At 30.2% G+C, this 18542-nt stretch overlaps 1 protein-coding gene across 2 annotated transcripts in view; it reads right to left on the reverse strand.

Annotated features, from left to right (window-relative positions):
- Nucleotides 1–274: 274 nt before the first annotated feature.
- Nucleotides 275–18542, reverse strand: part of LOC145273787 (guanine nucleotide-binding protein subunit beta) — a 22554-nt gene continuing 4286 nt past the window's right edge. Inside the window, exons 1-9 of one of the 2 annotated variants that reach the window (XM_080127126.1) lie at nucleotides 16952–17258; nucleotides 16767–16846; nucleotides 12909–13054; nucleotides 6629–6692; nucleotides 6204–6433; nucleotides 5460–5589; nucleotides 2887–2958; nucleotides 2585–2801; nucleotides 275–1240 (exon numbers count right to left, since the gene is read on the reverse strand). In XM_080127126.1, the coding sequence (XP_079983252.1) occupies nucleotides 1134–1240; nucleotides 2585–2801; nucleotides 2887–2958; nucleotides 5460–5589; nucleotides 6204–6433; nucleotides 6629–6692; nucleotides 12909–13054; nucleotides 16767–16826 (1026 nt within the window). In that variant the 5' untranslated portion in view covers nucleotides 16827–16846; nucleotides 16952–17258 and the 3' untranslated portion in view covers nucleotides 275–1133. Of the gene's footprint in view, nucleotides 1241–2584; nucleotides 2802–2886; nucleotides 2959–5459; nucleotides 5590–6203; nucleotides 6434–6628; nucleotides 6693–12908; nucleotides 13055–16766; nucleotides 16847–16951; nucleotides 17259–18542 lie in introns of those variants that run through there. The other variant, XM_080127125.1, reaches the window with a different exon arrangement.

Consider the following 18542-nt stretch of genomic DNA (forward strand, 5'->3'; position numbering starts at 1 on the left):
TTAAACACACATGCTTACATGCACACACATGCAAACTGGCATACACGCACAGAGATACACACACTTATACACATATGTACATATAAATAGCCACAAGTGGCAATTTCTAGAAATGGGGGATAGGATTTTTTTTTTTTTTTTTTTTTTTTAAATGGTATCTTTGTTGGTTTTTTATATATATATATATATATTTTTTTTTCTTTTGAAAGTTATTTTTTTTGATAATTTTTTTTATTCAAAAAGACTTTTCTGCCAAGATTTTTTTTTATTATTAAATTTTTTTTTTGTTAAATGATTTTTTAAAAAAAACTTTTTCAATTTTTTTGTTAAGACAAGTGCAAGAAGCCAGCTTCAATTTGGAACATTTAAAATATCCTGTTTGTTACTGGACATGTACAGTGGACACAAACAGACCTAGAAGACAGCCCTTTTTTATCTTTTGGTATGGAAATTTTTTAATTTTCTTTCTCCCGACCATGGTCCCAAGAGAAAATAAAAAATATATTACTAAGAAAAATGTTACAGGAACGTGGTGAACCAAAACGTTTCTAGCAGACTAACACAGGGTTTTAGGGTTATTCTTCTTGCATACAAATGTTTGATCGGATAGTACACTTAAGGATCCTGCAGAAATATTGGATCAGGTAAGGTGCTATGTGGGAGCACTTGCCAGATTTCGGCCAATCCAACCAAAAACCTTACCCAAAGAAACTATTTTTGTTGCCTTTTTTAACTGATGTTTCCTTTTGTTGTAATACATAGAGATGTATAAATTGTCAATAGCTTTAAGAAGGCATACTAGACAGTTTTGCAAATGGGAAGAAGCAATGTCTATGAATCATGCAGAATAACGTAGCAAGACGTTGGATGCAAATAGAGAGATGATCAGGAGAGAGAGAGAGAATAGTGGAGAGAGAGAGAGAACTGTTTTATTTTTTTTTTCTTTTGTTGTTTTGAAAAGTTTGAATGAGTTCCATTAAGCATTTGTTAGAAAAGTTCGGTGCCAACTGACCTACACTGAAGATGGCCTGCGCACACACATTTGAAATATGGAGGAACTTGTTTGCAGGTCGTGGGCTCTCTTAGAAACAGTGCAGAAGCAGAATACGATGAGACTTGAAACATCAAATACATTAATTCCAGATCTTGAGAAAACTGTCCCATGAGCCTGTTGCTACTGCCATGCCATCTTCTGTAACACCCAAGCAGCTCACCCTGTTGTCATGGCCGGCCAAAACACCTGTGAGGGGGGGAAAAAAAAAAGAAAAATCAATAAGGATTGAAAGATTTCTGATAAAAAATTAAAAGACTAAATTATACCAATATGATAAATGGGAACACATTTTGCATTAAATTTATCAACTAGAATCCAAATTTAATTTCATAATTTCTGAAGAAAAAAAAAAATGTCAAAACATTAGATTCTAACAAAGCGTAACGAGCATGTGTATATTTAATATTAAATCAAATCATTCAATTTTAATACTGAAGAATGTTATCAAATTAACATGAAAGATTAACTCATTTCCAATATAATGAATGGAAATGAAAAGTTTCAACATGTAGAACAGTTGAGATAGTTGGGTTAGTTGGCAAAAGAAAATATGGGAGAAAAGGATACATTTGATAGAAAAAAAGGATAAAGACCTGGCCAGAGATTTGGAAGTCAATTTCTAAAAGCCATCCAACTAATATGGACATATAAACTTAATATGAAGAATAAAATCTAACAGATTACAAAATAAAAATTCAGTCAGCACTGATCTATGAACATTTGAAATTAGAGTAACACTGAAAAATATTCTTGATAAAAGTAAATGAAATCAACATACTGACTTAATGCCACCCTTTTCATTTGCCGCAATCAGACATGATACAACTTGTAAAAAAATTCTGAGGTTTTTTTAGATGACGGCTAATTATTCATATTGTATGAATCTGAATATTGTTCTCGTTTTATTTGTGAAATATTTTGGTTGGATTGGCCTTCAACCGTCCTCAGGCATGTTGGTAGCTTGGAAACGGCCAAATTGTCCGAGGACGATTGAAGACCAAACCGACCGAAAGATTGCATAAATAACACTGTAAAGATGAGAACAATAGTTTGATCGATACAGTATAAACTTGTAAACAGTTCCTTTTTTATTTTTAATGTTATTAAAAATGACAAGTGGCATAAATATTGCTCAGAATTTAACATGAAAAATAAAAATTCATGATTATATGATAAGATTAGAAACTGGTTTATAGTCTAGATGCATTTTAAATCATTTTTACTATAACAATGTTCACTGATGCTTTTTGAAGAGCTACAACAAATTTGGTACAACAATCCAAAAGATTTTGTTATAAAACCAAACAAAATCAGCAAGACAACCACTTGGAATTAAAAATTCAATGTGACAAAATGTTTAAAAATATTCCATAATTCAAGTATTAGATATGGTTTTTATAATGCAGTTACAACTGCGAGCAAAACAGTAAGGAGGAGGGAGCAAATACAAGACTAAGCATTAAAGAATTTCCATTCTTACAAAGATATACCAAAGCTTATATTTACAAATTTATAAGAAAAAAATCTTACCAGCTCGTTCCTGTTTGAGGACATCCCATACATTACAGTTGAAATCATCATAGCCACCAAGTAAAAGACGACCACTCTTAGAAAAGGCAACTGAAGTGATACCACATATAATATTATCGTGTGAATACATTCCGATTTCTTGATCTGCACGGATATCGAACAATCTGCAGGTTGCATCATCGGAGCCAGTTGCAAAGGCAAAGCCGTTAGGAAAGTACTAGAAAGAAACCGATTTCATTAAGAAAATAAAGAGAAAAAAATTGGAAAAAGTGAAAAGTGGTGAAAATAAGAGTTTTACTTACTGTTATGGCATTAATATCCGATTCATGGCCTGTGAAGGTCTGCTTACAGATTCCATCACGGATGTCAAAAAGCTAAAACGAAAATACAAAATTTAATGTAATAAAAATTACCTCCCCATTTCACTCAATTTTTAAAGAAAAACAGCTGAAATCTTATCAGGTACAGTGTAAAATAAAAAAATAAACAAAAAGGTATGAACTTGCACCCTCCCTTCTCAATTACAAGTAAAATAACCTTTTCTTCAGTAGATAGCAAACCCATAAGGATTGATTTGACTTTAAAAATATGGAGATCAAAAATTAAATATTTAACTCGCTTCAGTAGAAAATATTTAAAAGGTGGAAGAAAAAAAAAAAATTAAGTTAAACTTAGCTTTACAAATTTAAAACGGAACTTATGGTTTGAGATCTAACTTATATACCCCTCCCCCCTCTCGAAATGTAAGTTTACGATTAATATGCACAAATCATTTAAAGAGAGGAAGAAACAAAGAAATGGAGAGCTATACTTTGTAAACTTTCTCTGAAAAGAAATCAAGTTCAATAAAAATTCAATCTGAGACAAAATGTTAACATCTTGTTTTTTTTTTTTCAAATTTCTTTTAAAATTGATATGGCCTTTTACATTCAACTAAAAATATTTCTATTTAAATAAAATTTAGTCTATGAATAGTTTGTTAGAATTACAAGATTTTCCAATTTTTTTTTTTTTAATTTCATTGCCGCTAGACTTCAGTATTATTCCATGGAATCATTTTTGGAAGAGACAATATTTATGTACAAAGGTGTTGATTTGCAGAAAATATTGGCTTTAAAGGATTAAAGAGAAAAATGTTTTACAATGATATAGTTTATAAGAATTAAGTTTTTATTTTTAATTTTTGTTAGTCATATGCAATAAGAGAAAGCGAAGGATAGAATGAGCCAAGACAATTTTTTAAATAACAACAAGTAACTGTAACAAGTAATTTTGCTTTTACAAAAAAGAAAAACAGAAAACCCATTCTGTGGTTTAGCAGTTAGCATTAAGGAACCTGAATGTTTTTGGACTGTTTTTGTGTTAATTTTTTTAAAAATAATATTGAAATATATTCTTATTTCCATTTCTTATTTATGAAGATAAATTTTAAATTAAAAAAAATCCAAAAGTATTTATACAATTTTGTTTACCATTTCATAAGATGAAAGAATTTCAAAGAATTATTCATATTTCCAAATTATATTAAAAAGAACTTCCGCTAATTCATTTATTTCTAAATTTAAGATTTGAAAACAGATTCAAAAGTTAGGATGTAATTTGCTTGAGACATTATGCACAGCAAGTTAAATCTTGAAGCAGCAACAATGGAATTTGATTGCGAACATTAATACAAGATTAAGTAAATCAGTGAAATTACAAGATTCAACAATTCGATTTTGATTTATTGACAGGACCGGTTGAACCAAGACAGAATAGTTTTATATTCTTTAAAATTTCAAGGTAAACCTTTTCGGAAAGAAATTACTATCCAATCACAGTATTTTCACTCGAACAAGACTAGAGTCTGAGCCCATACATTGCTATGGAATCGGAGCTGCTTAAAATTAGCTGACCAACATTAACTCAAGTGATACAATCACAATAGTGTTAATAAGCGATAGTTTTAAAGATGGCCAACGATACATTATAAACACACAAAGTTTTGCTGCATCACAACTCTTCAGTGAGGCTAGCTAAATGCTTCAAAGATCAAAACTCAAGTTTAGTCTAGTTAAACAGTACTTCTAACCATTCAGCCGAGTTACTATATATATATATATATATATATATATTTCCCCAAAACCTCTGGCCTTGATGGAGGGGAGACTAAAACTGGCTGCTACGGTTTCAAATGAACTGAAATAACAGCAGGGGGAGACTTGATTCTAAATATTTCTCATGTTATATCTCCTCTTTTTTGAAAATAAGGTACAATTATGAATATATCCAGTATCAAATCTTTGTATACTGTGAAATTTACTTCATGTATAAAAACCAAAGAGGGGAGATATAACATGAAAAATATTTGGAATGAAGCCTCCCCTTGCTGTTATTTAAGATCATTTGAAACTATAGCAGCAAGTTTTAGTCTCCCCTATATCAAGGCCAGAGGTTTTGGAGAAAATCAGATATTTTGTAATTCACGTGCAAAACTAGAAAAACATTTTGTGGCTGTAAAAAGGTGCCAAAAATAGACCCTGGATGATTCCCTTAATGTGCGACCTTCAGTTTTGCTTCTTTGGGATTTGCTTGGTTGTTTCCCCTGTGACTTTCCTAGGCCACTAATATATAAACAAACTTTTAGCCCTTAAAAACAGGAAAAATTTAGTTTGACTTAGAATGGGTGCTTTATGCCAAATATTAATATTAAATTTGTGCTCATTTTTGCATTAAACACTAATCTGCATCAAATGGATACCATAATACTTTGTTGCACCTTATAAAAGATCCATACAAAATTTCAGACAGATGGACCCAATACTTTCTGAAAAAAAGTGGAACAGATCAAATATAAAAATTGGATCCCATAAAGAAAAAGCTGCCTACTGCTTACCTTTGCTGAAGCATCGCAAGCACCAGACACAAATGTCCTCATATCTGGGGCCAAAGAGAGGCTCATCACATCACCTGTGTGGCCACCAAAAGAAGTGATTTGATTCCCTGTTTCTATATTCCACAATGCACTAGAAAAAAAAATTATACAATTATTCATACGAATCCATGGAAAGTCAATTCTCATAAAAAGCTCAAATTTACATGCGCAATATGACGCCTATTATAAACAATTGATAAAAACCTAAATTGTTTTAAAAGGTTTAAATTTATACACATTGTCATAATTAAAATTGGGCACCTGACAGTTTGGGTTTCTAATCAAGAAATGATGCAACCCGTGTATTTAGGGAGAACTTTTTGCAGACATTTCATTGATATTGTGTTTATTCAAATTGTATTTACAACATAAGTTAAATTTTAAGATTGATCAGAGATGCGATACAATGAAATAGTTTCCAGACAAGTGTTTTATTGTATCATAGTTACTGCGTGATTAGGGTTGCAAGTCGAGAATCAAAATCAAGCTGTAAAAGTAATTGCCGTATGTTATCATCTCTGCTACTAAAGAGAAATTTTAACATTGGTTTACATTGCTAGCTATAGAGAGAAATCAATTTCAAAGAGTAATACTTTAAGCTAAGTGGAAACACTTAAACTAAAGCTAATTTACATGAATAGTAAAAATAATATTCATACAATTCAACAGGGGGAATGTTTGGATTGAAGTGTTCAAAACACGTACCATGTCATATCTCCAGAACTTGTAACTATTTGGTTATCATCTATGAATCGACAACATGACAAATATCCTGTGTGTCCAGGCAATTCACGGCTAACTCTCACATTTCCTTCTCTAGTCTTTAAACTGTAAATGGAGCAAATATTATCCAGACCACCACAGGCTACATAATTTCCTGATGGAGCATAGGCACATGTCATCACCCAACTGGAACGAAGGGGTATTGCATGAACCTGGAAGATTAAGACAATTTATTAAAAATAATTCTCGGTTTCAGAAATTTAAGGAATAATTATTAAATTTAAAATTACAATTCAAAACAATCTCAAAAAATTTCAAAAGGAAAAAAAAAAAAAAAAAATGTGTTCCTGTGTATCTGTGAAAAATTATACAATAACAAGTGCCAAAACTTGAACATCGAAACTTACCTTGTTTGTTGTATAACCATCCCATACAATTAATTTACCATCTTGAGAAGCTGATACTAAGTTTCTGAAAGAAAAGTTAAGATTATTTAAGAAAGCCGTCAAAAGTTTAAATGTGAATGCAAACAAATATTTGCAATTTATTGCATGAATTCAGAAGAATGAGTAATGAGGTTGATAATAATCATAAAATTTGTTTTATCAACAGTAAAATCAATAATTTTGAATATTCTAATAAGATGGGAAGGGATAATTTAATTAAGATGTACAACTTACAGAATAAAAAAAAAAAAATAAAAAAAGTTCAACTTTTAGTAAGTCGAAACTTCACACTCAAGTTTGATTCTTGCTAATATGATTCCATGTTTTAAATTTCATCTGGATGTTTTTCGTAACTGATTAAAGGTTTATAGAGGATGGAGGAGGAAGTATATATTTGTCAGATTCACCAGATTGTTTTTCAATTAAGATTTCAATTAAGATGTAAAATCTTGAACATTTTACCAATAGCTGAGTTGACCCAAATTCTATTAAAACCGGATGTAAAAAGAAAATTCTGTAGAATCACAGAAATTGTAACAAATGCAATTAGAAACAAAATTGAAAAACTCTACTTACCATTTTCATAAATGATTTTAAATGAAATTTGAAAAAAGGGGAAGGGGTAACCAATTCATGCCTCTGTGACCCTCAAAAGAGAGCTAGAACTTGTATCAATGCAGAGAAGTTGGAGAAAAAGTGATGTAATTGGCAGGGATTCAAAAAGCGTGTGAAAGCATTTAAAAGTCCAAATTTTTGCCAACATTAAATTTTCTTTAAAAATTTATTGGTTCAGGCAAATTCTTAAAAGCAGAAATTCATAACTTGTTTGATTTTATGAAAAGTGTACAAATTTGAAAGCAATGTCAACTTTTGACAAAAAATAAAATTAGGATATATTTTATATTGTGGTACGAAACATTGTTTAGGTAAACATGGAGATTTGTTATTTAAGTCTTCCCCAGACTTTCTGTACATTGTTAAGATTAAAAGTAATACAGGAGGTGAAAAAGACAATTCTAGTTCATGTATGCCGACTAGAATGTGCATTTTACATTTGACCATGCAGTGAGGTGACCACAAAAAGGGAACAAACTATTGCAATAATCAAATTTGAGGTAAACAGTTAAAATAAAAATGGGATACAATTCAAAAAAGTAGAAATACTAATTATTTAAATGTTAAGAGCAAAGATTAAAAGTTTGCATGTTATTGGACAAAAAAGAAAAGTCTACTTTTAAAAGTGAGAAGCATTTGGATTGCTTAAAACAGAAGCTGACTCAGTTTTTTTTTTTTTTTTAAACAATCCTGAAAGATTAACATTGCTTCAAGGGGGGCACTTAAAGGCCCATTACTCAGGAGTTTTAAAACATTAAGTGCTAAATTTCTAAAGAGTGCAATAATTGAGATAGCAAAAAGTGTACAGCAATCATGCAAGGAATACAGAGACAATACAGTTCTAGCAAACATTGGTTAGAGAAAAATAGATTAATGAAAAAATCTGAAAAAAGAAAAAATAAAGAAAAAAAGACCACACAAAAGAGGCTTTTTAAAAATCACAAGTGCAAAATAACAAAACCCAATTACAGAAGACAGACAAAATATAAGACTACAATCAAAAGGCTTTAACATTTTGAATTTAGGCAAACAATCTGTTTCCCCCTCCCCCCATCCAATGTTCTTCTCACAATTGAAGGAGAAAAGCAATCAAAAAGAGAATCAGAAACAGTTGCCATGGTTCCACAGTTTGTGGATACATTTTTTGCCTTTTGCATTGTCTAAGAAACAAAAATAAAAATGAAGAAAAGCTAAAGTCAAGCAAAAAATAAAAATATAAATAAACTGACAAATTATTGGGAATAATATTACCTTCTGTTCTCAAAGCAAGTGGAGAGTGAAAAAAGATAAAAGGAAAATTGGAATTAATAAAATTCAGTTGATAACTACAAGCCTAGCCTTACTCTTGGGATGGGTGAGGAGGGGAGGATTACAAACTGTTGTGGTTTAAAGAAATCCCAACAATGAACAGGAGAAGTGGGTGAGGTGACACTTAACAATGTTACCAGATTTTCCATTAACATAATTTTGATTTAAAGCTAAAAAACATTCTAGCATGTACTTTTTGTTTGGAAGTAAAAAAAAATAAACTCAAAAGGTTTTCTACTTAAAAATCTTTGGCTAAACTATCATACACATACTATTGATTCATATCCAACTTTGTTAAAAGAGTTAATTTTTATCGAATTGAAGTTTTATTGTAATATTTAACAAAATCCTATTAAAAAATAAATTCAAACTTTAGTTTCATCATCCACCTAAATTTAATAAAGGGTGTTATAATGGTTTTTGGGGTCACCTTCCGCACACTCAAAATGAATAGTATGAAATTATTAACCAAGCCAAAACCGATTTCACTAATTTATGAAATGTTTTAAAGATAAAAAAAAAGCCTCATTTTAAAAATTGTGACTAATTCTTTTCAAGAGATTAAGTTTTCCAGATTTCATTTGTTCATCATTCATTCTAAAACATCAACTGCTGTCCAAACTTTAAATCCATTAAATAGTTTGTCTAAATTCTAATCAAATCATGTTTTATTGAATAAAAATTTAACATATCTGCATCAGTGTATAAAAAAAAATTTGCTAAAATATCTTTCATTTTAGTTATTAAAATAAAACTTACATCCTTTGAATATCACTTAAAAAAAAAAAAAAAAAAGAAAAAGTCAAATGATCTTGGCAACATAAAAGCGATTTAACGTTTAGCTTAGCTGTGGAGTCAGGTTTTAGGAGTCATAATGATGCTAGGTGTTTGAGTTGGAGTCTAGCATAAAACCTGTTGACGCCGCAATACTGGTTTTACTAGGTGTATCAGAAACTTTGAAAAATATTGAATAATTCGACCCCGTCTTTCCAAGCTTATAATTAATCTAAAAATGTAATTCAAACCCTATTTTTTTTTTTTTCAAGGTTTCATTAAAAAAAAAAAAAAAAAAAAAAAAAAAAGGCTTACAAGTAAATTTCTAAAAAACTTTGTTTTGAATTAGAATATATTGATTTTTTATCTCCAATTTGTGATATATAAAACTTTGGTGAGTAAATTAATTATTTACTTTTTAATAGACATTTCAAAATAGGGGGCGTGAATAAAAAAAAAAAAACAAAAAAAAAAAAAAACGTTTGTCTAAAATATTATATTCGGTTTATTGGAAAGAGCATAAAATTTCACATTGACCCTGAAAATATCGTAAAAATAGAATCAATAGAAAAATTGATAGATTTTTAAAATTGAAAAATACTGAACTCGTAAATTTCATTACTATTTAAAAAAAAAAATATTTCTATTACTTTTTATAGAACTTTAATAGTTTATTTTGGAAGTATAATCCATAAAGAAAATAAACCCACTTTTAAAAGAGAAATTATGAGTTTTTTTTATATTTTATTCGCAGTTTCGTGTTAGGGGTGTCAAAAATTCTGATACACCTACTGGTTTACATATGCAAAAAAGAAACTAGCTCTACTCTCTCCATTATATATATGCGTAGGATCTACCTGCAAGAATCGAGAACAGAACAGACTTATTGCTCAGAAGCAAATACATATTTTGTGAATTAAAAATTTCCAAGGCACTTTCTTCAATCAAGATTTTATTTATAGTAAAAAAGTGTATGTTAATTTAAAACACTTTACTCAAAACTTTGTACATGCATTTTAATGATTTAATGGATTTGATTGGTTGATTGAAAACATAACTAGCTTGAGGAAATGTACATTAAATATAAGAAAAAGGATGAAATATGTCAAATATTGAGATTTTAAAAATCTATGACCAGTGTAATTTTACTTTAAAAGAGAAACTATAGAAAATAAAAAAGAATGTGAAAAAATAAAATTTTTAAAAACATTGGAAACGAATTCATCTGCCCAGAAGCAGAATTGATCAAGGCATACATTTTCAGCAGCATTTGAAAACGTTCACTCATGCATAATGTATACAGGATTGAGAGCATTATGCAGGAATCAGTTTTAAAAGATCAGGATCAAGTCATTCATCTGTGCACATATTTTTTAACGTTTAATTTTTTTTTTTTAATCGGAATTAAAAGAATATACGAGCATGACTTAAATATGCCATAAAAACAAAAGAATTTTGTTCACGTCAAGCAAAAGATGCAGACATTCATTAGTTTCATTTAATAAAACATTTAAGATTTGTGAAAATATTTAAAATGTTTGAATATTTGTTCATTTATAAGGAAATTTAACATTCTAAAACTTGAACATAAACAGGTGTAAATGTGTACACAGACAATTACAAATTAACGTATTGGGATAGTTCTGCATAAAATTAATGAAAAATTATTTGAGATAAAAGATGCAATGCTGATTAGGTTTAAAGATGGACGCAAATTCAACGGTTTTAAGTAGAAAAAAAGGGAGCCCACTTAGGATTAGTGAACAATCAGTTTTTGCACATAACACACAAAAGCTGGAATTAGTAGTTTAATGTTTGTACTTCAAATATCAATGTACATATTGAAACTCCCATCTTTCCTTCATGTAATAATCCCATCATCTGAAGTTGTCACAACCGATTTCATTGTGCGAGTACACACACACACACACACACACATACATTCGCGGAGCTAACAAGGTAATTGAAAGCACTTATTTATAAATTGATAATGCAATATATTTCCATAAAAGATACTTATGGCAAGTAAGCAATACAAAGTTTGTTTAATCTCATTGAGGGAACCCAGACTAAATGGAAAATTTGAAATACTATCAGCAAATATTTTTTCATACAAATAGTTTAACAGCTTTTAACAATTAAGGAAAAATCAGTTTGGTGATCAATGGAAGTGAAGAACTGAGAAATATAGTTTTTATTTCAGAACCATAAAAAAAAAAAATGTAATGCCAACCATATTTAATCGCAGTAAAATGCAAAGGATCGAGAGAGCATGGGCAACTGGAAAGCAATGAAATGTTGCAAGAGGGTAATCTGCATCATTACTTGAAAGCTGTGTGTTGGAGAATTGCACAGAAGATGTGGAAACAGTGGAAACAGCACAAAAGCTAAGTGTTCTGATAATTGCACAATCACATTTGAGAGGTTGCAAAAAAAGATCTAGGCAATTCAAGCTTTGGCGAGAAAGACTCGTCAAAGTGGCAATTATGAAGAAAGTGCTGAAAAAATATCTTTGATATTTGTTCAGCAAAAATCAACTAATTACTCAACAAAAAGAATTACCTTACAGAAACTCTTTAACAAGGTTAAAATAGCCAGTTAAAAAAGATATCCTGGTTTTGCTCAGGACAAGTTGAAGAGATGGATAACCGAGATGGTCTTTGAGTTTCCAACAAAGGTCACGTTGCCCTTGCATTTTAAGGGAACGAATGCAGATAATGAATTGTTGTCCATTGTTGTTGGACGGAAAGAGTTGCGGTACAGCCATACATGTGGCAACAGAACCGTTTTACACTAAGAAAAAAAACAAAAAAGTATCCATCTTAAGCCCCCCCCCCCAACTGGATTGCAACTCGAATCGATGCGTGGAATTATCGACAAGGATGAGTTAGGATTAAAAAAAAAACACTGAATGCTGTCAATTCAGGTCACGTTTAAAGGCCATGATGGATGTTCAGGTGAATTTCTTGCAAGTTATATGTGCGATAAGATCTTCTAAGATTGTCAGCTTGAGAATACAGCAATTACTTTTTAGAAACAAATTTTTTATTATGAAGTTTTCATCCTGGTTAGTCGAACGATAATGGGACAATTAGATTTAAACGAGTCAAAAAAAGAAATTTTTGCTTATAAAACCATTTGTTAGTTTAATGAATTCTTTAGAATGAAACAATCGATTATGTGTAGCTCACTTGCCATAAGTAGGTTTACATTAAGCTCTATTCATGTACTGAGCACTATTGAAGTAAATACAAAGAAATGTGTTCATACGTGACAAATGCTTTTGCTGTAATTTCAGTTATAAACAAATTTCAAATTCTTATGGAAATCAAAATAAAGTTTGTTTTTATCAAAAAGGATTTAAAATATAAAACTTAAAATGAATATTTAAATATTTTCCGTTTAAATATTTCCATGCATTATGCCAAATGTAAACAATTGAAATTTTTTTGCAAATCAATTTTTATTGACTTTTCGATATTGCAGTGTTGAAATTAAAATTTAATTTTTGTTAAAGAAAAAAAAAACCAAAAAGGTGCATCACCTTGAATCTGATGCCCAATGCATGGCATATATCTTGGCCAAATGACCCCGAAGTGTCCGCCTTGTTCGCATTTGTATCCTTCCGACAGGTTCCACATTTGCTGTGGCCATTGCTAATGTTGTGTCGGCGGCAGCTTTCCGCGCTTCCTAAAAAACAAATTCATGTTTAACAAAACTTTAATTACACATTAAATTATTGGACTACAAAAAAAAAAACATTTTTAGAAAGCATTTTAATTTTTATAAAACAACCATTATAAATCAAATTTTCAGAAAATCCTCATTCAAGATTGAAAATTTTATTTCAGAATTTGGTTTAAATATTCAAATAAAATATTTTTTTAACATTTTAGTTTCAAAGCACAAAACTTGACATTTGCTTTGAATTGTTAGTTCAAAATTACTTTTTAAAAATTTACAGCCAATTTTGGAATCAAAATGGCTATGTATTTACTTGTGTGACACTTGGAATTTCATTTAAAACAAAAATGAACCATAATACTTGACTTGAAAAATTTCACAATACACTCAACAAGTCAGCCACTTTCATTTTCTCTTTAGTGAAAAGAGAAGAAAAGGCTGACATGTGTTTTACTTTGTGATTCATTTTACAGGATGAATTTATGGCAATAGAAAATATTGAAACGATTTGGTATTGCCTGATTTATTTTTTATTAAAAATTTTTAATTGGACTTTTTTTTAAATTGACATAAAATATTAAATTTGTAAAAAGTTACAAAACTTGATTTTAGATTCCAACATTTTTTAAGGCTTTCAAATTCCTTGAAATTTTGAAATGTCAAATTTTTCCAACTATTTTTACAAAAATGACTAAGAACTGAAATGCATTCTGGTAAATTTAATTTCGCATTTAAAAAATAGGTACTTATACAGAAAAGTTACCGTGCTGGAATAACATTTAGAAAGCCATTCTTAACATGAATGTTTTCTAACTAGTCTGTACTTTCATCTAACAATTTAAAACGTAATCCTACCAAAAAAAAAAAATAAAGTCAGAAAATTAATTTTAATAAAAAACATTCAGTTTTTTTTTAAACCTGAAATTTAATATTTTCCAATCACATTTTGACAAAACTAATTTATTCGAATGATGTGATCTCCAACCTTCTTCAGTTGCTAGGTATGGGCAAAAATGTTGATAAAATAGGGGGACAGTTTTGAAAGCTGATTTATAATTTTTGTAGGTTTCCGACTACTTTTTGATTGTATTCGAAAGATAAAAAACTAAGGTTTGTTTACAAAAACAAGAAATATTTGTACATTGTGAAAAAAAGTTAAAAATTGTTTTCACGACGAGCTAACCAATTCAGCTAAATTTTGTTGTAAAAATCCTTTAAAAAGGTAGTTTTCTGTGTCTATTTCAAAAGGCAATTAGTAAAGTCTTAAGATATTGAAATAAAAGCATTTTAGCTCACAAAAGCTAGAATCACGACAAACGGAAGTTTTGTAAACATGGATTTTGTACGAAAGCCCAAATTTCAGACAATCGAAAGGCTGTCTGAAAATGACGTCAGGTAATTAAAGGGAGATAGGGAGTGTTGATCTTTTTTCTCCCAGATGTGCATCCATACATTCTTATCGTGAACGTTTGTCTAATTTGTGCAATTTTTTAAAATTAGTATATTTTATGTTCCTGCTTTTATATTAAAAAATTTCATTTTTCAAGATTATATAAAAACTATATTACGCTGAAAGTTTCACATTGATTCAAGGAAAATATTAGAATTTTACATAAAAATTATGCAAAAAAAAGTCTTAAAAAATAGAAATATTTTTTGCATAAAAATATTAAATAAAAAAAAATGCTTAATTCAATGCTAATATCGGTAGTTTGAGAAATTTTTATTCAAGTTGTACGGAATTCATAATTACAGGCTTTTTTTTTGGTAATATTTTTTGAAAAAAAATTTTACAATGCTTTTTCATGCAGATTTTTTTTTACTGAAAAGCATAAGTTTTAAACACAATTTGGTACTCATTGGACGTTGAGTTCCTTGGCGACCAGCAGAAAAATTTAGGTTAAATGTTTACTTTAACTACAACAGAACACCGACCAATAAAATTTGGTTTTCAGGGTCGCTGACAATTTTCAATTATAAAACTTGTACAACATTTAACAGGTGCTTCTGCAGTTTAATTTACCGTTTTTCCGTAAGTAACGCGCCGACATATACACCGACACCACCCGTCCCTCAATGTAAACAGAATTTATGAAAAATTAAAGTTCCTGTTCCAAAAAAATAAAAAATGCTTTTGTAAATTGCTCAAGAAAACTTAATTTTTTTAGATCAATAATAAAAAAAAAAAGCATCAAAAACTGCACAACACAGAAAAATGAAAACTATTTTAAATGTCCGCTAAAAAATTCTTCCGCGATGTGACAAGTCACCTTACTCGCTCGCGAACGCATCATGTAAGAATAGCATAAACAATAGCGATGAGTTGGCACAAAATAGTGCGAGGGTTCAGGGGTTAATACCATGCAAACGGTAAATTTGCGACAGATTCGTTGTCAGCGACCCCGAAAACCAAATTTTAAAGTAAACATTTAACCATTAAATTTTTCTGCTGGTCGCCATGGAACTCAACGCCCATGGAGTACCAAGATATATTTTGGTTTAATAAAATACATTTCTACTAAGAATTAAAAACGAGTTCATTTCGTGATTATTTGATAAATACACAATTTCATAAAAATTGATTTCCGTCTTTTTGTGATTTTTTTTAAGTAAAAAGGGGGGGGGGGTCAATTCATTTTACACAATTTATGAGTTGCATAATTTTGTTCAACTCCGTTGTTTAACAAAAAATATGGAAATTAATGACACCCCCACCCCCCATTACGGTTTTGATCAAAATTTCATTTTTTTTTTTCAGAAAAAAAAAAAAAAAAAAAAAAAAAAAATTGATTCACATGAAGGTCGGAGGTCAGATCGGTCGAAACAGGTGCTAGTTAAGATAAAGTCAACAAATTGATTTTTTTTATTGTCATGTCGAAAATAGTAATATATCAAAAATTCATAGAACAACTGCTATTGTGTTTTTCTTTCGCTGTAGATTACAAATGGCGGAATCCATGGCGATAAGGGAGATAAGTATGTTCCCATGTAATTGCAATCTTCAAGGTGTTCACATCTAGGGAAAAAGCAATTTCCCAATTTTCCGTAAAAATTACTTTTAACTATAAAAAAATTTTCTACACGAATTTTCCTAATTTTTGGATATATAACTATTTTCGACATTTTCAAAACACTTAAAAAATCGGTGTCTCGCTTTTATTTAAAAAAAAAAAACACCAAAACAAAAATAGTTGAAATATTTTCATGTGGAAAAAAAAAAAAAAAAAAAATGGCGCTGAAAATTTTTTAAATATTTTTTGTAGATTTTTTTTTTTAAACGAAAACCGGGTATTGGGGGGGGGGGGGTGATGAGATATTTTGTTCCTATTTACAATGCCTCCCCACGGGACAGAGTTAGACACCAGGGTCGTTTTTTAATGTGGAGAAAAGGAACAAAAATAAAAATTGTCTCAGTCGTGAAGGATTTTTCCTCGACTGACAGAAAACAAGAAATAGAAGTGTAGCATCTGAAGAACAGATACTACACTTTGATCTTGTCCCGAAGGCCATATTTTGTTGCATCAAATGTGAAATTTTGTAGTTTCAAAAACAATAATCCATTATGAAATCCATTTGGTAATCCAATATTGAAGTTTTTTTGCATTCAAATCCAGAAACATGAAATTAAAAAATGTCCAAAATTTTCAGATTGTAGTCGAGTTTTTCTCCAGTTTTTTTCTTGGTTGCTGTAAAAAAAAAAAAAAAAAAAAAGTCTTACCCTAATTTGATTTTTCAATTGTTCGGTCTCCTGCCGTAAAGCCTCGAGTTCGCTCGTCATGGTTGCGATTTTGTTATTTGCTGAAATTAAAAAAATGAAAATATTTTTTATATATAAAAACTAAAAATTTGATGAAACGCAAAAGATGCTAAAAAGATGAAGCATTTGTTGTTGGATGTTTTTACCTGATGCAAAAAAAGATGAAAACACAAGAAGGAAGAAGTGTTTTGTGCTTAACAGAGGATGAACGTTAAAAACCTAATTGCAAGAAACGAGACTTTTCTTCCTCCTTTCCCCCTCCCCTTCAAATTAGAGAGAGATGGAGAGAGAGATGAGGGGGGGGGTGATGGGATGGAGGATGAGGATGGTGGTGTTTGAAAGGCTTAAATAGTATTAGTAGAGTTGGTTGGTTCCTGCTAAGTTTAGCCCATAACAGATCAGGACGAAGTTAAATCCGATCCACTCTCACCAAATGGTAAGACAGCCACTCCCTTCTCGTGATTTAAGCCGATATTAACCTTATTAAGAGAAAAGAGAGAATAACCCAATTTGTGTTTTTTTTTATGATTGTTTTTACGAGGATAAAAAAAAAACATCAATAAGAAATTTGTTTTAAACTAAAAACAAAAACACGAATCGTTTAAAATCTGGAATGTTTACAAAAAAAAAAAAAAACTGACATAATAGTTGCACTTTTAATAAAATTGAAATCAAGTTGGAGGTCACGGTTCGGGTTAGGATCAAAGAGACCATACACCCAGGCATTATCTTTTAGCCAAGTGGATGCACGAATCAGTATGAGGGACGACGAGACTATATATAGATAGATTTTGTTGCTATTCCAGTTTTTTTTCGGGAGAGGAGAGAGGAAGGGATACTCACCCACCCCTAAAAATAGTATCTAACTGTCCTCGTGGGGAGAGGAAAGTAAATAAGGGACAACATTCAATATGGATCTGATGTGTGTGGTGAAAGGAGGGGGAATTGTCAAACCTCGATTCGAGAAGGAGGAGGAGGAGGAGGAGGAAGTGATGAAAAATGAAATCAAAATTAACAAAAATTCACACCAGAATAAAAAATGTGCAATATATTTATTATACAATGATTTGTTTTTTTGTAAAGGTTTAAATAGAAGTTGCACATTTGATAAAATTATTTTCACAAATTACGGTACAGGTGCAGTGGTGCAGTGCACAGAGAGTGATCCGGACGTAAATAACGTTATTTAAAAAGCCGTTCTTAACATGGGGAGGGGAGGGTGTTTTGTACCTATTCTATACTTCAACCTTACAATTGAATAATAAAAAAAAAAACTTTAATTAAACTTGGAAATACGATTTAAAAAATAGCGCGGATCACTCTCTGCATTAGCACCCAAATTACAGTTGATAAAGGGCAGATGACTGTGCGAAATATTTAGAATTATTTGCTTTTTTTATTTATCAAAATGTTGAGAAATGTTTTGTATAAGAAACAAATTATATTTAATTACATAAACTCAAAAAGGTGTGGGGGGGGGGCGATAGTAATTTTATACACAAAAAATCTGACATCAAAAAGTCAACATTTGCAATTCAACCAAAATGTCGGCATTCTATCTTCAAAAGAAAAAGTAGATGTTTTTAGTAGTGATTTTGTGTGTGTGTGTGTGTGTGTATATATATATATATATATAGAGAGAGAGAGAGATTTTGGGTGTGTGTATATATATATATAAAAAAAATGAAAATTACAATTAGTGTTTCCTTTTCAGATTAAATGTTTTAAACTCATTTC

Source organism: Euprymna scolopes, unplaced genomic scaffold (assembly GCF_053919585.1).
Source record: "Euprymna scolopes isolate OS-2025 unplaced genomic scaffold, ASM5391958v1 sca162, whole genome shotgun sequence".
NCBI classification, from domain to species: Eukaryota; Metazoa; Mollusca; class Cephalopoda; order Sepiida; family Sepiolidae; genus Euprymna; species Euprymna scolopes.